General features: G+C 42.4%; 1 protein-coding gene across 1 annotated transcript in view; it reads right to left on the bottom strand.

Annotated features, from left to right (window-relative positions):
- The window catches only part of DNER (delta/notch like EGF repeat containing), a 278,177-nt gene that overhangs the window by 5,864 nt on the left and 250,877 nt on the right, over nucleotides 1-21,436 (bottom strand). Inside the window, 2 exon segments of the mRNA XM_030576257.1 lie at nucleotides 6,306-6,552; nucleotides 16,069-16,200. Coding sequence (XP_030432117.1) covers nucleotides 6,306-6,552; nucleotides 16,069-16,200 — 379 coding nt within the window.

Below are 21,436 nucleotides of genomic sequence, written 5' to 3'. Positions count from 1 at the left end.
GGTCTTGGTGCGGCGCTGGAGGTTGAGGGCTAAGAACGCCTCCATGAGGAGCTGTTGCAGACGAAAGTCCTGCTCCTTTTCAGTCTGGGGCTGGAAACCGTTGCAGATCCTCCACTTCTCGATCTGATGAGATTCCCCCAGACACTTCAGGCAAGAGGTGTGGGGGTCGCCCATTGGCATGGGCTTGGAGCAGGATGTGCAGGGTTTAAAACCTGGAGCCTTGGGCATGGGCCCAAGCTACCGGTGGGAAGGAGGGAAGATCCCTACCAACCCACTAGAACTATTTACACTATAGGAAAAACTATATAAAACTCTATAACTACACTAACTATAAACTATTTACACTGTTAAGAGGAAAAAAGCTAGGGAGAGTAGAAAGCGGCAAAGCTGAGCTCCACAGTTCCAACGACCGTCACAGGTGGTAAGAAGAAACTGAGGGGGCGCTGGTTCGGATAGGGTATATATCCACTGCCATAAGGGCGCCACTTCAGGGGGTTCCACGGCTGACCTACTGGGTGTTTCTAGGGTAAAAATTCTCTGACGACTGTGCATTTGGCACGCGCACCTAATTGGAATGGATATGAGCAAGCACTTGAAGAACTATAATGTTATAGTAATAGATCCCCACTTTTTGCACACTGAATCAGGGGTGCTGAAACACTTTGTATAGTGGGGATGCTGAGAGCCACTGAACTGTAAACTGTAAAGCTTGTATATAAGAGAAACCATTTCAAGCCAGCACACCTAGTTCCAGCACCTATGCATGGAATGGTCAAGAGATGCGTTCTAAATCCCTTTCCCCACTTAGCACACCTGTGCAACATAGGACTGATCTGGATATTTGCACTTAGAATTGTTCATCCCCTACTAAAGGGGATCATTAAATATGATCTATCCCTCTTGTACTTGATCTTTACCAATCAGTCAAAACCTAAGAGACACGTATAAGGGCTAGGACAAAACCAGATGAAACTGGAAAGACCCTGACACACTAGATGGAAAAAATGAAAAGACAATCTTGAGTACAAAAATTTCTATTGACTATTTTATGTGACAGGAGTCTACTATTCCCTGTACATATACCTGCTATTGAGCCTAAAAAAAAATTACACACTGTAAAAATACACCCTTCATTTGACATCCACCCACACATGTATATAAAGAATATCAAGGCCTACATTTTCCAAAGCGAGTCGTGATTGTGTGTCCAAACCGTGACATGTTAAGGGGGACCTGATTTTCAGAAAGTGCTGAGAACCTGTTTTTTAAAAACAGGCCCCTTTAATGTGTCTCAGGTTGAACACCTAAAATAAGTCACTTTTGAAAATGTAGGCCTTGGCGGTCTCTATATACGTCTGTGTAAAAGACACCTGTGAAATTGTGATTCCTCCCCTGTGCTGAGTGCACCAATTTATACTGCTTTCTGTCCTTCTGAAACAGAAATAAAGACTGAAGTCTGTACACTAAATCTTAGAAAAGTACCAGCTTGGCAGCTATAGAGTAGATTTTTATATAGCATTAAATGATTTATTTCTCGTTTTCGTTTTTTGGCAGCACACAAATATTATTTGCAATCCAACATTTCTTTTCATTGACATTAACTAGAATATATTTCACAAAAGTGCAAATAAAAATCCTTTTTATTTACAGTTTCTGGCATTCTCTCTTTTTCTTAATTATTGAACGCGGGCTTCAAAAAGCGGTATGAACGCAGCCCCAGTCTAAAGGCTATTTTATGAGCTCATTCACCTTGACTCTCACTGGTTTTACTAAAAGGCCTTCCTTGGCATTATGCAGAGATTAATTCAGAGCAGGCCACATAGGTAAAGGAAAGACCTCCAACAAAAAGTCCAGGTCCCAAGATTTGAAAAGTCTGACAGCAGCACTGTTTCACCGTTTCTATCACATCAATCAACAACTTGCAGTGAAAATAGTTTGTCAAGGTGAATGAGCTTATAAAAAAGTCTTTAGACGGGCACCGAACCATAAAGTGCCCTCTGCTCACCCCTGGAGCTGGAGGCGCAGTTACCTCACCAACCACCTTCCTCTCTACCCCTAAAGACGGTGGTGGGGGAGTGAACATCCAGTACTTCTTGAAGATAAAGGAGAAGAAGAAAGATTACAGCCACCATGCAACCCCCTCCCCACCCAAGGAAACATCAAGGGAAGAGGAGGCCCTACAACCTAGGATTCTAGTGCAGGAGATGCTAGCCAGGGTAGGGAAGAAAGCCTCAAGAAAGGGGATGAGCAATACTTGGGACACTCCAAACACTGTTCTTAAACATTCAGCTGCTAAGAACAGCACCAACAGCTGGGGCAATTTTTATTTGGGTTGCATATCCCTGCTGTGTACAAGGCCTCAGGATTCTCTTTAAATGTCACCAATGGCCAATGCTTCTTACATCTGGGAAAACACTGTGGCACAGAAAATGAACAATGCAAAAAATATGGCCACTAACCACACCATTGCTAAATCATCCTTTTGCCTGGCATACTAACGGTTCCACTTATCCGAGGAAGGTGGATGAGAGTAAATACTCTTTCCATTCTCTAACCAGGGACAGGAAAGGGGCATAGCCAGAGTACATAAGAACATAACATAAGAATGGCCTTACTGGGTCAGACCAAAGGTCCATCTAGCCCAGTATCCTCTCTTCTGACAGTGGCCAATGGCAGGTGCCCCAGAGGGAATGAACAGGACAGGTAATCATCAAGTGATCCATCCTGTCGTTCATTCCCAGATTCTGGCAAACAGAGGCTAGGGACACCATTCCTGCCCATCCTGGCTAATAGCCATTGATGGACCTACCCTCCATGAATTTATCTAGTTCTTTTTTTGAACCCTGTTATGGTCTTGGCCTTCACAACATCCTCTGGCACGGAGTTCCACAGGTTGACTGTGTGTTGTGTGAAGAAATACTTCCTTTTATTTGTTTTAAACCTGATGTCTATTAATTTCATTTGGTGACCCCTAGTTCTTGTGTTATGAGAAGTAGTAAACAACACTTACTTATCTATTTTCTCTACATCAGTTATGATGTTATAGAACTGAATCATATCTCCTTTAGTCATCTCTTTTCTAAGCTGAAAAGTCCCAGTCTTATTAATCTCTCCTCATACGGAAGCCATTTCATACCCCTAATAATTTTTGTTGTCCTTTTCTGAACCTTTTCCAATTCCAATATATCTTTTTTGAAATGGGCCAACCACATCTGCACACAGTATTCAAGATGTGGGTGTACCATGGATTTATAGAGAGGCAACATGATATTTTCTGTCTTATTATCTATCCCTTTCTTAATTATTCCCAGCATTCTGTTTGCTTTTTGACTGCTGCTGCAGTTTTCACAGAACTATTCACTATGGCTCCAAGATCTTTTTCTTGAGTGGTAACAGCTCATTTAGACCCCATCATTTTATATGTATAGTTGAGATTACACTTTCCAGTGTGCATTACTTTGCATTTATCAACATTTAATTTCATCTGCCATTTTGTTGCCCAATCATCCACTTCTGAGAGATCCTTTTGTAGCTCTTTGCCCTCTGCCTGGGTCTTAACTATCTTTAGTAATTCTGTATCATCTGCAAATTTTGCCACCTCACTGTTTACCCCTTTTTCCAGATCATTTATGAATATGTTGAATAGGACTGCTCCCAGAACAGATCCCTGGGGGATACCACTATTTACCTCTCTCAATTCTGAAAACTGACCATTTATACCTACCCTTTGTTTCCTATCTTTTAACCAGTTACCAATCCATGAGAGCACTTTCCCTCTTATCCTGTGGCAGCTTACTTTGCATAAGAACCTTTGGTGATGGACCTTGTCAAAGGATTTCTGACAATCTAAGTACACTATATCCACTGGATCCCCTTCATCCACATGCTTGTTGACCCCCTCAAAGAATTCTAGTTGACTGGTGAGGCATGATTTCCCTTGATTAAAACCATGTTGACTCTTCCTCAACAAATGATGTTCATTTATATGTCTAACAATATTGTTCTTTATTATAGTTTCAATCAGTTTGCCTGGTACTGAAGTCAGGCTTACAGGCCTGTAATTACCAGGATCACCTCTGGAACCTTTTTAAAAAATTGGCGTCACGTTAGCTATCCTCCGGTCATCTGGTACAGAAGCTGATTTAAATGATAGGTTACAGACTACAGTTAGTATTTCTGCAATTTCACATCTGAGTTCCTTCAGAACTCTTGGATGAACACCATCTGGTCCTGTTGACTTATTGCTGTTTAATTTATCAGTTTGTTCCAAAACCAAAGGCTTCACTTCAGCAATCCTTGACTCCTAGCAGGTAGTAGACAGCAGGCATAGTTGGAGCATTTTCAACAGGAAGGGCACAGTACTAGAAAACTGCTGAGGGGAGCCCAGGCCCCAAGCATGAGGAGTGAGTGTGAAAGGAAAGGTGGGGTTCTCTGGAAAGCCAGGAGCCAAGAAATAGCCATGGTGAGCAAACGAGGTAATGAGCTCCTGTCTACTTTAATCTGTGATTACTGGCAATGACTTGTGATTACTGGCACTGCTGCAGTAAATGATCACAACTGACACATGTAACTGTATAATTAACTGTTCTGTCCATTATCTGGCTTCCATTTTAGCTGCAGGCAAACACCATTTCCAGTTCTTATTTGGCTGCCTACTCAGTTATATTCAGTTTATCACACCTACTTTAAACACCTGTTTGTTATATCAGCACAGGACAAGGGAGGGCAAACTATGGCCCGTGGGCCAGATTTGGCCCAGCAGGGCTTTCAATTCGGCCCGTGGGATTGCCAGGCTCATGGTGCAGCGGGGAACTGCAACCAATGGGAACTTCGGGGGTGGTACCCGCAGGCAAGGGCAGCATGCGATGGAGCCGCTTTCTCCACCCCACTCCCTGGAGCCACTTCCAGATATGTTGGCCACTTCTGGGAGTGGTGCGGGTCCAGGGCAAACAGGGAGCCTGTGTTAGCCCTGCTGCACACCGCTACCACCCCAGAGACGCTTAAGGTAAATGGAACCGGGCCGGAGCCCGCACCCCAAACCCCTCCTGCACCCCACACCCCAGTCCCCTGCCCTGAACCCCCTCCTACACTCTGCACCCCAACCCCTGCTGAGCCCCCTCCTGCACCCTGCACCCCTCCTGCACCCCAACCCCTTGCCTAGAGTCCCTTCCTGCACACGACACCCACTCGCACACGCTGCACTCCCTCCCGCACCCCAATCACCTGCCCCAGCTCTACATTCATGGCCCTGCATGCAATTTCCACACCAAGATGTGGCCTTTGGGCCAAAAAGTTTGCCCAGCTCTGACCTAGGAGCAAGATGGAAACTGATTTATAGACTAATACAATGGCCTCCCATGCTGATGGTATCAGCAAGATACCTGCCATTACTATCTCGCAAATAGCAATTCTAAACTACACATTTTAATCTCAAATGCATTTTACTCATTGTAGTTGGTGTGAAATATTTTAATTATATTTAGACTGCTGTGTTGAACAAAATGCATGCAACTTTCTTTTAAAAACCTTTTCAAATTAATCTATCTTCTTCGCAAGCATCTAGCACAATGGTATGTGACTGTCTCAAACCTATTCAAGGATTTATCCTCACAATATTCTTGCAAGGCAAATAAGATTTATACCCATTTCGTGGATGGAAAAAACAGAGGCACAGAAAAGGGTCATACCAGGAATCTGTGGCAGAGGTGGGCACTTAACCCAGACTGTCCTGAGTCCTGGTCCAATGATTTAATCACAAAACCAGATATCAATCCCTGGCATTTTGATTAATTATTTAGGAACTTTGTTTTGTTTTGCTAGGTGTCAAAATAATTTTGAAAAATATACACAACAAACAAATAAAATGTTTCCAACTGCATTATTCATTATTATCCAAAGTACATGCATGATAAAGTATGGAATTTTGATATGTAGATTTAGAAATGTGTAAGTATAACAAGAATAAAAACTTACAAAATAAAAAAAAAAAAATACTTGCACACTTCCCAAACTGAAACATCTTACAGACTAATGTAAAGGGACAGATTCAACTCTCAGTTACACTGTGTAAATCCAAAACTCTACTGCCTTCAATGGAACAGCACTGGATTGACACTGTTGAACTGAGACCAGAGTGTAGCCCCGATATAATGATGAGCAATTAAAATAATGCTGTATTCTAATTTGGAAGCAGTATAGCCTTTATATTTGTCAATAGCAATTAGCTGATGCTGTGCTACTACACATGAATTTGAAGTAGATATAGCAAAGAGATTCCATTTACTTTCCCTTTCCCCACAACAAACCTGGCATGTCGGATAGAAGCAATTGCACTACTAAATTCACTGTCAATGCTTCTACAGTTGTAGAACTCCTCATAGGCTGGCCTGGAAGAGCCTTGGTATTCAATGCGGCTGATGCGACATATCCCCACAATCAGAATGATCAGCATAAGGACAAATGCGACACAGAGGGCTCCAATTATGATGTAGAGGGAATGACGAGGCATGTTTGTTAGACTCTCTGCCATGTGCCCAGACTTCCACTGCAGATCTGGCAATAATACATAAATAAATAGAAAAATGAAATTATTATTTTATTTCCTTCCTGCTGAATAGAAATTGAGTGCATTCATTTCCAACATTTCTATATAGCTTTCTGTTTTAAAGATATTCTACTTGAAAATTATATTTTACATTTGAGGGTCAGCCATGGACATAGCTGTTTTTAATATGCTGTAAATACCAGTATCACAAAATCTGAAAGAAAGTTTTGATTTTGGTTGGCCATGTAACTGCTGATTGATGATCATCAGTTTCAATGGATACAAGAGCAGGGTTCTAATTACCAGCTCTGCCACTGATTTGCTCTATAACCTTGAGCAAATCACTTAACCTCTCTGTACCTCCATTTTCCTATCTGTACTTTCAGTTTATTCATAGCTTTCAAAGTCAGAAAGGAGCATTGCATCTTCTAGTTTGTTCTCCTGTATAAAACAAAGGTCACAGAATTCCACATAGCTATCCTGGCATTGAGCCTAATAACTTGTGTTTGACTGAATCATGTCTTCCAGAAAGGCATCCAGTCTTGATCTGAAGACTTGAAGAGTTAGAGAATCCACCACTTCCCTTGGTAGTTTGTCTAACGATTTATCACTCTCACTGTTAAAAATTGATGCCTGACTTCTAATTTGAATTTGTCTGCCTTTAACTTCTGGTCATTGCTGCTTCTTCTGCCTTTCTTGGCTAAATTAAAGCCCTTTAGTACCTGATATTTTCTCCTTGTGGATGTACTTCTACACCATAATCAAATCACCTCTCAAACAGATTGAGTTCCTGTAAGTCTTTTGCTGTAAGGCATTTTCTCTCGCTCTTGAATAATTTTTGTGGCTCTTTTCTGCATCCTCATAAATTTTTCAACAGCTGTTTAAAAAAATGTGTACACCAGAACTGTATCCAGTATTGGTGTCATCAAAGGTAAAATCACCTCTCTCCTTCTATTCACTGTTCCCCTTGTTTATACATCCAAAGATTACATTTGCCCTTTTTGCCACATCAGTTCATGGTGGGGGGGACATGCATATTGAGTTGCTTGTCTACTATGACCCCTAAAATCCTTTTCAGAGTCACTGTTTTCCAGGATACAGTTCCCCACTCTGTAAGTATGCCTGGCACTCTTAGATTTATGACCTTGCATGTGACTCTATCAAAATACATTTTGTTTGAATGGGTCCAGTTTACCAAATAATTTTATATGACTTGCCCTGTCCTCATCACTATTTACCATTCTGCCAACATTTGTCTCATCACCAAGTATTATCAACAGTGATTTATATTTAATACCAGATCATGCTTCAGATCTTCTTGGAATCAGAGAATTGTAGGATTGGAAGGGATCTCGACAGCCCTTGTGCTCAAGACAGGACTATGTATTATCTAGACCAACTCTAACAGGTGTTTGTCTAACCTGCCCTAAAAAATCTTTAGTGACAGAAATCCCACAAAAATCTCCAATGATGGAGATTCTTGCTCAAGAGCTGTGAGACACTCACTTTAATGTAGCACTTTAAAACCGACAGTTGTCACTGTTACTTTACCTGCAAAAAAAAATAATAAATCACCCTTGGATACAATTAAATAATTTAAAGGACTCCTGTAGGGCAAAACAGCTGCAAATACTGGTAAAAGAGGTTCCTGTGTGGAGTAACTTTTTCATTGATTTGCAAGCATAAATCTCAAAGGGTTGGCGAAAAATTAAAGACTATTAAACTATTAAGTCATTCAAGCAGTACAATATACAGCTACAAGTAAGTAGACTGTACTTGATTACAGGCAATCCACGTCCTGGGCATCCCATACTTTCTACCCAAGGAAGCAAAAAAGAACAGTTCTTAAATCTCAGATACACATCCCGGGAGACTACAGTTGTCTACCTTGATAAAATAAGCAGGATTCACTTGAAAAGAAAGCATTTCTGTACTCCCTGTGTGAGATCCAGATAAGGAGATAGCATAGCCCTAGTGTATCCTCACATTTGACTGATGCCTTTTAACACAAGCCTATTATTTTTGCATCAAAATATTTCCACTTCATTTCAGCTATTTAATCATCAGGAAAATCACATAAACATGACTGAGTCTCTGCATGGTTTATGTTGGGTGATTAGACTCTAAATAAATAGATTTTGTTTTATAATACAGTCAAAGATTCATTTAGGGCCAGACTGTTCCTAACCCTTATGGGAGGTACATGAGGATGAGGTGGCAGAAGGTCCCACCACAATTGAAGTCCCTATGCTCAAGGGGAAAAACTGCTCCCTTCCTTACTCCCCTGGGGTGCATGGTGCCTCAAAGGGATAAGGAGGTAAGATCCTGCCTTTAACCCCTCACACATCACAGAACTAGCTGATCACATTGCAGGGAGCACCCTGGACCTAATAAAGGGGTTGCAGTACTGAACATGCATAGGCTTGTTTATATTTGCTTTTGCACAGAACCCTGAAATTCTGATCAATCTGAACCACAAAGCATTTAATGATTTAATGTTTTTAAGGGTTTAATATTGTCATGTTCTCTGCTTGCTAGTGAATGAAATGGCCCAGCTGTGTGGAGTTATTTCAATTTTGGAAGAGCCTCTGTTTTCGCTCCATAGCACATCTATCAGACACGCTGTTCTGTTGTGAAATATACTCGGCCAAATTCAGACCTAATATTAGCAGATACAACTTCACTGGAGGCACAGAAAACCTGATTCTGGCCCACTGTCTTCAATCTCTGGATGATAAGGATGTGAGGAATTTCTTCTGTTCTTTTTCCATAGATAAAATCCAAAAGATGCATGGCACATATTCCAGAGGTTAAGAAGAAAGTAGTGGTGACTCAAATTTATGATCTTCTCAGTTGCCACAGCAACCATGATAAGATTCAGTAAGATTGTAGATTATGACATATACATATATACTCCTAGGATTATCCTGTAAATGATTTTCTCTGAGTAATACTATCGTTAAACTTTCCTTGCTGATTATATTATCCATATCTGTAGAGTCTGAAAAGATAGTGCTGAAAGATAATGTGCAGGCACTAAGTGGTTTATAAACGGGCAATTTTATACATAGTTGCAAACTTAAATCTTACATTATCCTCACTGGCCAAGAGTATTTCATTTTAGTGGGAAATTTTTTCTCTTGTGTAACTCAGGTTGGTTGCAGTGTCCCTCTAGGATTTATTTTTAATTCCACTGTTTTTCAGTAGACATTGCTGTCACTAGGAAAGACCACAAAATGATATAATAAATGTGGGGTTTCATTGGCAGGCAAATTATTTCATGCTGAATGGACAGTCTGGAAAATAACTGGAAAGTAGTTAAATAATATAGTTTAACAGGTAGTTGAAGAACCTTAACCCTGAAATACTTGTAAAAACAATAACCCCAGTGAAATAGATAGTTGGGTCAGTTGTGAAAAAGCTGCACAGGATGTGGAGCTGCCAATTTTAGATAGACAGTTTCTCTGAAAAGGGATGAAGTAATGCACCATCTCACCAGCCTCCTTTCTGACTAAAGCAGATCATCATAAAAGGCAAAGCTGGATCAGTTTAGGAATGTGGAAGAGTTGCACCACCACACTCCATCTCCTGTGAAAGTCTGGAACTCGACTTCATCACATGTTTGAGTCAGTCAGGTCAGGAGGGTGGATCAATCACATGAAGCTAGCACTTCAATGGTGAATTTAATTTCCAGTGTGTCAGTATATAGAAACTGCTGAGGCTGTGTGATGGATGGTCTGCATGGCTCTGACAATGAGGGATATGCTGCTGAAATGGATGCAGGTTAGTTGAGATATGAAATCAATGGGCCAAACTGAGACAATGCACAATAGGATCAACTCCATTCAAGTCCATTGAGGCCTGGTCTACACTAGAAAATTAGGTTGGTTTAATTACACTGGTCAAGGGTATGAAAAATCCACACTCCTGAGCAGCATAATTAAGCCAGCCTAAGTCCCCATGTAGACAGCACTAGGTCAATGGAAACATTCTTCCATTAACCTAGCTACTGCCTCTCAGGGAGGTGGATTATCTATGCAGAAGCACTGCAGTGATATCACTGTAGTGTTTTAAATGTACACAAGCCCTGAGTCATGACCATTTATACCAGGTTTGAATATGGCCCTTTTCTTTTGTAGGCATACTAAGAATTGCACTTGGCCTCTAACCATTTAGCCATGACAACGCAAAGACAGAGAAGGGAGTTCCCTGAGGTAGATCGCTCTTTTGAAAAGTCTATTGAAGATCAAGTGTTTTCAGTCCTATTCTGAAAAGAGATTTCTTCAGAAATCCATCCAGATTTATTTTGGTAATTCTTTATAGGCAAGCTGAAATCCTGCCTCCCTACCCCTTTAAAAAAAGTGTTAAGTGTTTTTAAGGTTTAAATTTAATTCTGTAGATTTACAACAAGTGCTGAACTTTTTTGGTTTGTATTATAATTATCTTTGAGTGTTGTAAAGTGCCACAGTAGGATTTTTTAGGCAAGTTCCCTATAAATGACATGTTATTTGCAGAGGCAAGGTGGGTGAGGTAATATCTTTTATTGGACCAATTGATGTTAGTAAAAGACATGAGCTTTCAAACTTACAAGAGCTCTTCTTCAGGTCTGGGAAAGGTAGTCAAGTGTCACAGCTAAATACAAGATGGAACAGACAGTTTAGCATGAGGTGTTAACATGTTGTAAGAGGCCATACCTGTGCAGTCACAGGACAAAGGATGGTTAGTGTGTTATAGATTGTTGCAATGAGCTACAAATCAAGTGTCTCTAGTGATTTTTAGTCTAACAAAGTTACAAATTTAAGCTCCTAGGCTCATCTCTTGAAGGTGGTGTGCAAGTTTTCTTTGAGCACAAGGACTAAGAGGTTAGATATGGAATGATCTTTTCGTAAAAATGTTTGACTGCTGCCTATAGGGTGTTTTTGTCATTTATAATTTTTCTGTGTGAGTTCATTTGAGATTGTAGTGATTATCTTGTTTCACCCATGTAGTTGCTACAGAGCCATTTAGTGCACTGGATGAGGTACACCACATGTGCAGGGCCAGTGCAACCATTTAGGCGGACTAGGCGGTTGCCTAGGGCGCCGAGATTTGGGGGCGCCAAAAAGCACCCCCCAATTTTTTTCTAAATGGTTGAGCAGCCGCTGCTGCTGGGACAGAGAGGAAGTCTGAGCTGCTGGCGGCAGCCGGCAGCCCAGGGTGTCCCTCGGGTCAGGGTGCCGCTGCGGCAGCCGGCAGCCCAGGGGGTCCCCCGGGTCAGGGCGCCGCTGCGGCAGCCAGCAGCTCAGGGCTTCCTCTGGGTCAGTGCGCCGCCGCAGCAGCCAGCAGCCCAGGGCTTCCTCTGGGTCAGCGCGCCAGCAGGGCCACCTAGAGAGGGGGGCAACAGGGGCAATTTGCCCCACGCCCCGCAGGGGCCCCCACGAGAGTTTTTCGAGGCCCCTGGAGCAGGGTCCTTCACTCGCTCCAGGAGCCCAGGAAAACTCTCGCAGGGCCCGGGCCCCTGGAGCTTCTTCTGCTCCCGGTCCTCGCTGGCGGGGGGGTCCTTCCACTCAGGGGTGGAAGGACCCCCCGCCGGTGAATTACCGCTGAAGCGGGACCCGCTGCCGACATGCAGCCCGGTCTTCGGCTGTACTTCGGCAGCAGGGGGCCCTTCCGCTCTGGGACCAGTCCCCGAAGTGCTCCGGAGACCCGCAGCGGGGGCCCTCCACCACAGAATTACCGCTGAAGACCCAGCTGCACTTCGGCAGCTGGTCCTGCTTTGGCGGCAATTCGGCAGTGGGGGGGCCCCGTGGCGGGTCTCCGGGGCACTTCGGCGGCAGGTCCCGGAGCGGAAGGCCCCCTCGCCGCCGAATTACCACCAAAGTGGGGGGCCCCCACCGCTGAAGACACCAGGCCCCCGGAATCCTCTGGGCTGCCCTGGCGCACCGCTGGCAACCCAGGGAGGTCTCCTGGGTCAGCATGCCACTGCCAGCAGCTGCCAGCCCAGGGGTTCCACTGTGCAGTCCTGCTTAGAGAGGATGCGGAACAGAGGTGAGCTGGGGTCGGGAGGTACCGTAGGGCTCCTCAGGCCAGGGGGTGGGAAGCTGCCACGGGGGTGGGCGGCACACTTCAGGGCGGGGGGAGGGCGGGGAGCTGCTGCAGGTCTGGAGGGGGAGGCACAAGGTTTCGCCTAGGGCGCGAAACTTCCTTGCACTGGCCCTGCACATGTGATGGGCATGTGTAGGACCCAGGAATCTTAAAAGGTGTGTTGTGGGAGGTATTTATCACTGTAACTGTGGAGAAAGATGCAAAACCTGCAGACTGTTGTTATGGCTTGGTGTCGGTGGGTTTTGGTCAATGGGGAGCTTGCTTCTGATGATGGATTTGGCAAGCCTGGAGGAGCTGTTTGAAGATCAGAATGGGGGGTTTACAATTCCTAATAATATATATTTTCTAAACATTAACAAGGCAAGTAAATAGCTATAGGCTCCTGATTGCAGCATCAGCAGGTGATATTATCCAAGTCATTAACATTCAGACGGTTATAGGGCCACCACTGGTGAGAATGGGGTGGAAGACGGACATGGCTATTGGCCTAGGCCCTTGTCAGTGGCACTATGAAACACACTGACACAGTAAGTCTCACTATACAGCAGCAGTAAACTTCATCAGTGCCTGTAGCTGCTATAGAAGAGATCCAATGAGGGGTTACTGCTGGTGAAGGCGATGCTTAAGGAAGCCAGGGATATAATGTGAAGAACAGTCCTTGACAATCCAGGATACAACTGGGGTGAAATGCGCAACCCACTAAAGGCAATGACAAAACTCCCATTGATTTCCATGTCTGAGTGCAAGCAGGGTTAAGCCAAGAGACAGATAGTTCTCCCCACTGAGCAGAATGAGATCTTAAGTTGTGTGTGCACCTGAGCCCTTACTTACAAATTTACAAATGGGTAAATGAGAAGAGTGGATGTCTTAGAGTCATGGGCTTAAGCATGAATCTCGTCTTGCTAATCAGGCACATAATGTATGTCCACACTGCAAAACAGGTGTGTTCTTAAGTTGGATCTAGTTAAAGATAGCAGTGAAGACAAACCAACTGTGCTTTTAACTTGGATTAGCACCTCAAGTTAAAGCCTATAGAAGAACCTGGGTTGAACTCAAGCTACTAATGCAATTTAAAAGCTGAGTTGCCGTGTCTTTACTGCTATTTTAACCTGAGTTAGGTACCCTGAGTTAAGAATACACCTTTTTTGCTGTGTAGATATATACCCTTAGCAATAAATTCTCCTCAAAAGCTTTACTCCTCTGATCAGGCAGGAGTAATTTTTCAGATGTGCAGCAGAGGAGGCTTTCTTTGCTCTCTGTCCTGCTCATCATTTTTCCACTTCTGCTTATGCATGCAGGACTCTACTGAGGACCAAGCCTTCAGTGGATCTAGAACTCTGGATACAAAGAAGATCCCTGAACAGATGCTGCTAATTTCACAGATCAGCTTTGCAGTGCCCAGTAAGTGCATAGCTCTGCCTGTCTTCCTTTTATGTGTTTTCATTCCATTCCATAATAGTAATGCAATTATTATATCAAGGTACTCCAGGGAATGCATTTCTAGAGGATATTGCATGTCTCAAGGAATTAAAATAATTTTTCTGTCAGCCCACTGCCTACCACATAACTAAGGTGCAGTCACTCAGAATGACATTGCCTTACTGATTAAGTAGATGTGCCCGGTTCAGGGATCACTATGCCTCAGCAGGCCTCACAGACCTATTGAAGGCTCATCTCTGGCTCACAGAAGCAACTCTATAAGCGGAGTTGTAGAAGATATTGCACCTAAGAGCTCCCCAGACTGCAGCATGCACTGTCTGCAAATCAAAGGTGAGACACACAATGGATTCACTGTCTTGGGAGTGGCCAGCAGTGCTATCCAGAAGCAAAAATCAAGGGATTGCAATAGACCCTGCAAAGGACTCAAGCTGGCAAGGAAAACTTTGCACAGGGACTAGGCATAATTTAGCCCTTGAAGTGGTTGATATCATCAACACTGTGCCTTTCGTGGTTTGTATTTGTGCTGTCCTATGACTGACCAATGAAACTGAATTCATGAACAACAAATGCATAGACTTAGGCCTTAATCTAGCAAATGCAGGCACGATAAAAAGTATGGAGTGGTTGCACTTTGACAGAAGGGTGAGCAGAGGTGACATGCAGGGCCGGCGCTACCATTTAGGCAGCCTAGGCAATTGCCTAGGGCGCCAGAATAATTGGTGGGCGCCGTTTTGCCGGAGGGGGCGGCAGGCCGCTCCAGTGGAGCTGCCGCAGTGGTGCCTGCGGGTGGGCGGTCGGCTGCTCGCGCGGCTCCGCTGGACCGCCCGCAGGCATCACTGTGGCAGCTCCAGCAGAGCCGTGGGACCAGCGCGCGGGGCGGCGAAATTGCCGTCCGCCTAGGGCGCTCAAACCCCTAGCGCCGGTCCTGGTGACATGTGAGAAGAAGTAAGGATGAGCTTTAGGCATTGTCTGCATTGAAATCAGTCTCAAGAGCACAGGATTCAAAAAGGAAAGGTTTGGGTGAAGAGTGGGCATATCTTAGGAGACATGGTCCAAAATATGATCCCTCTATTATAAAGGAGCTTAACTACACATGTACTACTTTGGCTTTACTCCAGCTGTTACGTAGGAGTAACTTTGTGACATTCTGCCAGGTTCTCAGTAATACAGCATGGGATTCTCCTGAGTATCTTCTGTTCATTACTTTTTATCTTGCACTTATTCATGCAACAGTCTGCGACTGCACTGGGCAGCTTCAAACCCGTAAATCACTCTGAGTAACTATCTAATATTTGGAGGGGGATCCTTCACTGTAGTCTGTGAACAGTGAAATGGTCAAATATACCGTTAAGTTCCCCAGTAAAGGAGACAGAACTGCTGTCAAGGACAAAAACAAGGCCTCAGTGAAGCATAAACATAGTGCCTGATTTTTAGAAGTGCTGTTCATCTGCAGCTCCAGCTGAAGTCAATGAGAGTCTCTGAAGTCAAGCCCACAAGCTTTACATTTACCAAGTTAAGGTATAATCACAATTCTGAAATTAAACTTTGTGATCACTGGGTGCACCAGCCAAAATTTTCAGAAGTGGCCACCAATTTTAGTTGCTTGCCTTGAGACACTTTGGGTCCAATTTACAGAGGTGCTGAGCACCAACAGCTCACACTGACTTCTGCTGGAGTGATGGGTGCTCAGCACTTCTGAAAATCAGGCCTATGGTGTCTCAAACTTGAACACCCAGAAACAGAAGCACCTAAAGATCAGTGGACACTTTAGAAAGTTTGGCCTAAAAGACTAATTCCAGGATTTTATGCAACTTTGCTACATTATAGTTCTTTTTAGAGTGCATTTTCCTTCATTCTGTGCATGCTGAGGTATTGTTTAAGAACTGCCTACAATTCTTTTAGTATAATTTTGGTCCACGATTAGAGATTTCCAGGACAATGACCTATACATATATCAAAAGGCTATTAAAAGCAACATAATCAATCTTCATAACACTTACATATTTCACAATTCGCTCCAACCCAGCCGTGTGGACAATGGCACGTATAACCATTGGGTTGGTCTATGCAAGTCCCAGCATGATGACATGGATTGCTGTCACAGTCATTTATATCAAATTCACACTCTTCACCTTAAAGTAAAAAAGAAAGATGCTTGTGGATGTATCGTGTATCAAGCCAGTTGTGTTGTTTCAGTCACTAAAAGCAAAAGTTAGCTAGATTAGCAATGTCATTAAAACTAGTTATTTCATCCTCACATATCAAACATTTATTGAAAAAATAAAGACCACCTTTGTGACATTTTTCTGTTGAATTAGCTGAACATCTATAATTTTCTTTGGTGAATAATATTTTGCAGTTGATATATCACTTTCTGTCTCAGAATGGCAACATGCTTTTACAACTGTCAAAGAACTCAGATACCACTAACTGACTTCACCAAGTTCACCCTGTTCACCTGTCATCCCAGCCTTTACTTGAAACACAAGACCATTCTTCTTCCCCAGTCAAATATGATAGAACAGTTTATCACATAATGTGCTATTCTAGTCAATACACTAAGATCAGCTAATACAATCAATTCATTAGCTATTAAGGGCTACCATGAAGTGGAAGACTCCAGTGCTATTTAACTTTGTGGAAGTACCACACAGGATCAGGCCCTAAATAATATTCTCCTATTAATCTAACAGAAAGCAGCATATGATATAAAATAATAAGTATTTGTTTATATATTACTGACAAATTGACAATTATCTTTTACATAATTGACTGAACATCAAGACAGATGTAAATTAGCTTAAAAGCAGTGTGTTTGGATTATGACAATCATATTAATTTGAAAATGAGGCAAAATGACTAAACTGGCTGCATACCTTTGCTCTGGTTGTGCAAACTGATGAATATAAGCACTTCGGAGCTTACAACAAACACATATTATGTGACAAAATGAAGTCCTTTTTAGCTCCCAATAATTGTTCAAAGTAGACAGATTTGCCATTTTCAATACCATCCGATTAGTATATTTGCTTTCCTGGTCATTTTCAAACTGTTATTTTTAAAATCTAGTTTCAAACAGATGTGAACGCCAATGGCATATTGGGCTGTATTAGTAGGAGCATTGCCAGGAGATCGAGGGAAGTGATTATTCCCCTCTATTTGGCACTGGTTAGGTCACACCTAGAGTATTGTGTCCAGTTTTGGTCCCCCCACTACAGAAGGGATGTGGACAAATTGGAGAGATTCTAGCAGAGGGCAACAAAAATGATTAGGGGGCTGAGGCACATGACTTACGAGGAGAGGCTGAGGGAACTGGGGTTATTTAGGGTTATTTAGTCTGCAGAAGAGAAGAGTGAGTGGGGATTTGATCACAGCCTTCAACTACCTGAAGGTGGGTTCCAAAGAGGATGGAGCTAGGCTGTTCTCAGTGGTGGCAGATGACAGAACAAGAAGCAATGGTCTCAAGTTGCAGTGGGAGGAGGTCTAGGTTGGATATTAGGAAACACTATTTCACTAAGAGAGTGGTGAAGCACTGGAATGGGTTACCTAGGGAGGTAGTGGAATCTCCATCCTTAAATGTTTTAAAGGTCAGGCTTGACAAAGCACTGGCTGGGATGATTTAGTTGGTGTTGGTCCTGCTTTGAGCAGGGGTTGGACTAGATGACCTCGTGAGGTCTCTTCCAACCCTAATATTCTATGATTCTATGTTACACATAATATTGAACAGCTGTTTATCTTAGTGAATTGTCTAGTAGCAGCTACATTTTGCTGCTAAATTTTTCAAGCTACACCAATTCTATGCAATATTAACAACTTTCACTCTTTCAAGGTTGATTATAACTCAGCAATGTCCAAATTAATTAGTTTCTTGGAACAAATATAATCCTTTATGTCTGTGTAGAAGACTTGGAGTTGATTGCCTATTAACTAGATCATTTGTAAAACTGTCTCTTTATTAATTGGGCAATCGGTTTCTGGGGAAAAGAGACTGTGATATAAAACTACTACAAACTACAGAACTGTGCAATAAATTTACCAAAGCTCAGCATATAAGAACTAATAAGTGCAAAGACATTTTTAGAGGTTTAGAGCCAAAGTCAGCTCTTGGATGTATACAATACACATGGCTCCCATTTATTTTTCTAAGACTTGCAAAATTATCTTTACTATTACCATTATTTAGTTGTCCAAGGAGGTCACTCTTGTGCTCTCTCCAGGAGCTAAGTACACCACCTCTGTAACACCCAGCCCATTCCAAGCTATGAAGCGAAAGATCAGTGGCCAAATTCTGCAGTGACTTACACCCTGTGCAACCTTTCCCTGAAGTCAATGGACTACATCCTGCTCTCTCACACTGGTGTAAGACAGAAGAATTTGATATAATGAGGTTATAAGCACAGAACTGGGCTACAAGATGGTGTAGGACTCCAGTCTTCTCCATGACAGTGCATCCTGAGTAGACTAGCAGATCACTTGCCTCTCTTCCAATCTATAATGGAGATGGTGGAAGAGCACAGTGCTCCTCCACAGTGCTTCTTAGTTGTAAGATGTCCCTTTGCTGGAAACTACAGGAACAATAATGGAAACCTTAGTAATGAATGGGGAGGTTGCCACCATGGTGAGGTCAGTAGTACTAGACAGATAACACTGGCTAGTGTTGGGCCCATGTTTTAAAGACTCAGCTTGTGGTAGCTATTTTCTGCTTCCCCATTAGTTCAGTGCCTACTCTGAATGCATACAGGTCCTGTTTCTAGGTCTGCAGCTTTTCTATGTGTTTGTTAAAGTATACACAATAGATCAGTGGTGGCCAGCCTGAGAAGGAGCTAGAATCTACCAACGTACATTGCCAAAGAGCCACAGTAATACGTCAGCAGTCCCACATCAGCTCCCCCTGACCCTGCTCCCAGTGTTTCCCACCCACCGGCAGCCCCACCAATCAGTGCCTCCCCCATCCCTCCTCACATCTCCCGATCAGCTGTTTCATGGCATGCAGGAGGCTCTGGGAGGAGGCGGGAAAGGGGTGGAGTAGGGGCAAGGCTGTGGCAGAGCCAGGGGTTGAGCAGTGAGCACCCCCCCCGGCACACTGAAAAGTTGGTGCTTGTAGCTCCAGCCCCGGAGTCAGTGCTTATACAAGGAGCCACATATTAACTTCTGAAGAGTCACATGCGGCTCTGGAGCCACAGGGTGACCACCCCTGCAATAGATGGTCTTTCCATTTAAAAACATCAAATAAAGAGAAGGTCATATCTGAAGGAGAAATCATAAGAGGTTTCAAAACATCATACATATTATTTAAATATCCCAGTCCAGCATCAAAAATCTTTTAACAGCATGTTATCAAATGTCATTAGATTACAAAAATGTTACAAAATGTAACTGATTTTAAGCCATAACAACTTCCACGGAAAGGAAAAAAACAATTTCATACAGATGTGGTATGAAAAACAAAGTTAGGATTGACAATATACAACATTATTATATTAACCATCTTAATGTATGATAGGCATGCATGTCCAATGGAAATGGGCTATTAGATGAAAAAGAACATGAGCCAAAGGACATCATGCCCTGAGATCGTTAGGCTCTCAGCTGAAAGGAAACCTGTTAGCAAAAAGTTTTAATGAAGTTATAAGTTATTTAGGAATTATTTGTGTTTGGCACAAAAGATAGTGAGCACCTGATGCCAAGTAACAACATTTAGTATTGTATTTGCATTTCTACTGTGTTATACAGACATTTTATCAGGATTGCTCCAAACAGCATTTAAAACATCATACAATCACTGGATATGAATTTAACTACTGAGAAAGGTTGAGTCATGGGCCAGGTTTTCTCTTCCCACTTATCCAGGACTAACTCTACTGACATCAGTTAAATTATACATAAAACTAGTCTTAGGAGAGAATCAGGCCAAAAAGCCCTTGGTTTTGCAATGTTTTAATATGAATTTTAAATGTCAATAATACTGAGAATAATGAAGTATTGGCTAAAATATTATATGGTAGATGATGGCATTTTGTTGTCAGGAAATACTAGCACATTTTATGAGAACTGAATTTTTTAGATATTTTAATTGCAATAGCTAAAATTTTACCTCGATTGCTCAACTTCATTTCCTAAAAAGCCCGAAGCATACATCTTTACTACTTAAAACTTTTAACATGAGATTTTATTAAAGGGACACCGTTATGGGAATTGTAACAAGTGTGTTTTGAATGATTAATCATTTTTACACCACTTTGAATTGCTTCATGGTATATGATTCCATAAATTTCCTTTCATGCTTTTTTCTTTAATGTAGCATGTCTCAAAGAAGCACCTAATTAGAATATCGATTACTTTTATACTACTTACAAGCACTACACCTTCTGGGTAACATCAAACATAAAATAGATTTATTTACACCAGCATTTACAAGCATTAACCAATTGCAACTCAGTCACATCAGTGTAAAGCTGAAATTGACTGAAATAGAGTTATTCTGGAGAGTACCTCAGAGGTAAATGTGGCCCTATGTATAAAAAGAATATGGGGACCAATATTAAATAACTTCAATACTCAAACTTTACCATAACATCAGTAATACAGAAGAGAGAATTAATTCTCTTATCAATAGGTGCCTGTATCATTAGTAACCCAGCCTTCCAGCATTTCATAGTTTCATAGATTCCAAGGTCGGATCATCTAAGTCTGACCTCTTCTATGACACAGGCCATAGAACTTCCCCAAAATAATCAGACAAACATCCAATCTTGATTTAAAATTGTCAGTGTTGGAGAATAGGATTGAGCTCTGAGTCTATCACTACAAGCATGTTTTCTCATGTTTAATCATTTCTCATGGCTCTTCTCTGGGCCCTCTCCAATTTATCAACATCCTTCTTGAACTATGGGCACCAGAACTGGACACAGTAGTGCCAGAGCAGCTGCACCAATGCCAAATATAGAGGTAAAATAATTTCTCTATTCCTACTTGAGAATCCCTGGTTTATGCATCTCAGGATCACATTAGCTCTTTTGACCACAGTGTCACATTGGGAACTCATGTTCGGCTCATTGTCCACCACAGCCTCCGAAACATCTTGACAATCACTGCTTCCCAGGATAGAATCCCCCATTCTGTAAGCATGGCCTACATTCTTTGTTCCTAGATGTATACATTCACATTTGCTTGTGCCCAGGTTATCAAGCGATCCCAGTGACCTGTCCTCTTCATTATTTACCATTTCCCCAATTTTTGTCTCATCTGCCAACTTTATCAGTGATAACTTTATCTTTTCCACCAGGTCACTGATAAAAATGTTAAATGGTGTAGGTCCAAGAACAATCCTGTGGGACCACTGGAAACATACCCTCTCGGTGATGATTC

This window comes from Gopherus evgoodei, chromosome 9 (genome assembly GCF_007399415.2).
Source record: "Gopherus evgoodei ecotype Sinaloan lineage chromosome 9, rGopEvg1_v1.p, whole genome shotgun sequence".
NCBI classification, from domain to species: Eukaryota; Metazoa; Chordata; order Testudines; family Testudinidae; genus Gopherus; species Gopherus evgoodei.
This window is presented reverse-complemented; position numbering and strand designations above follow the sequence as displayed.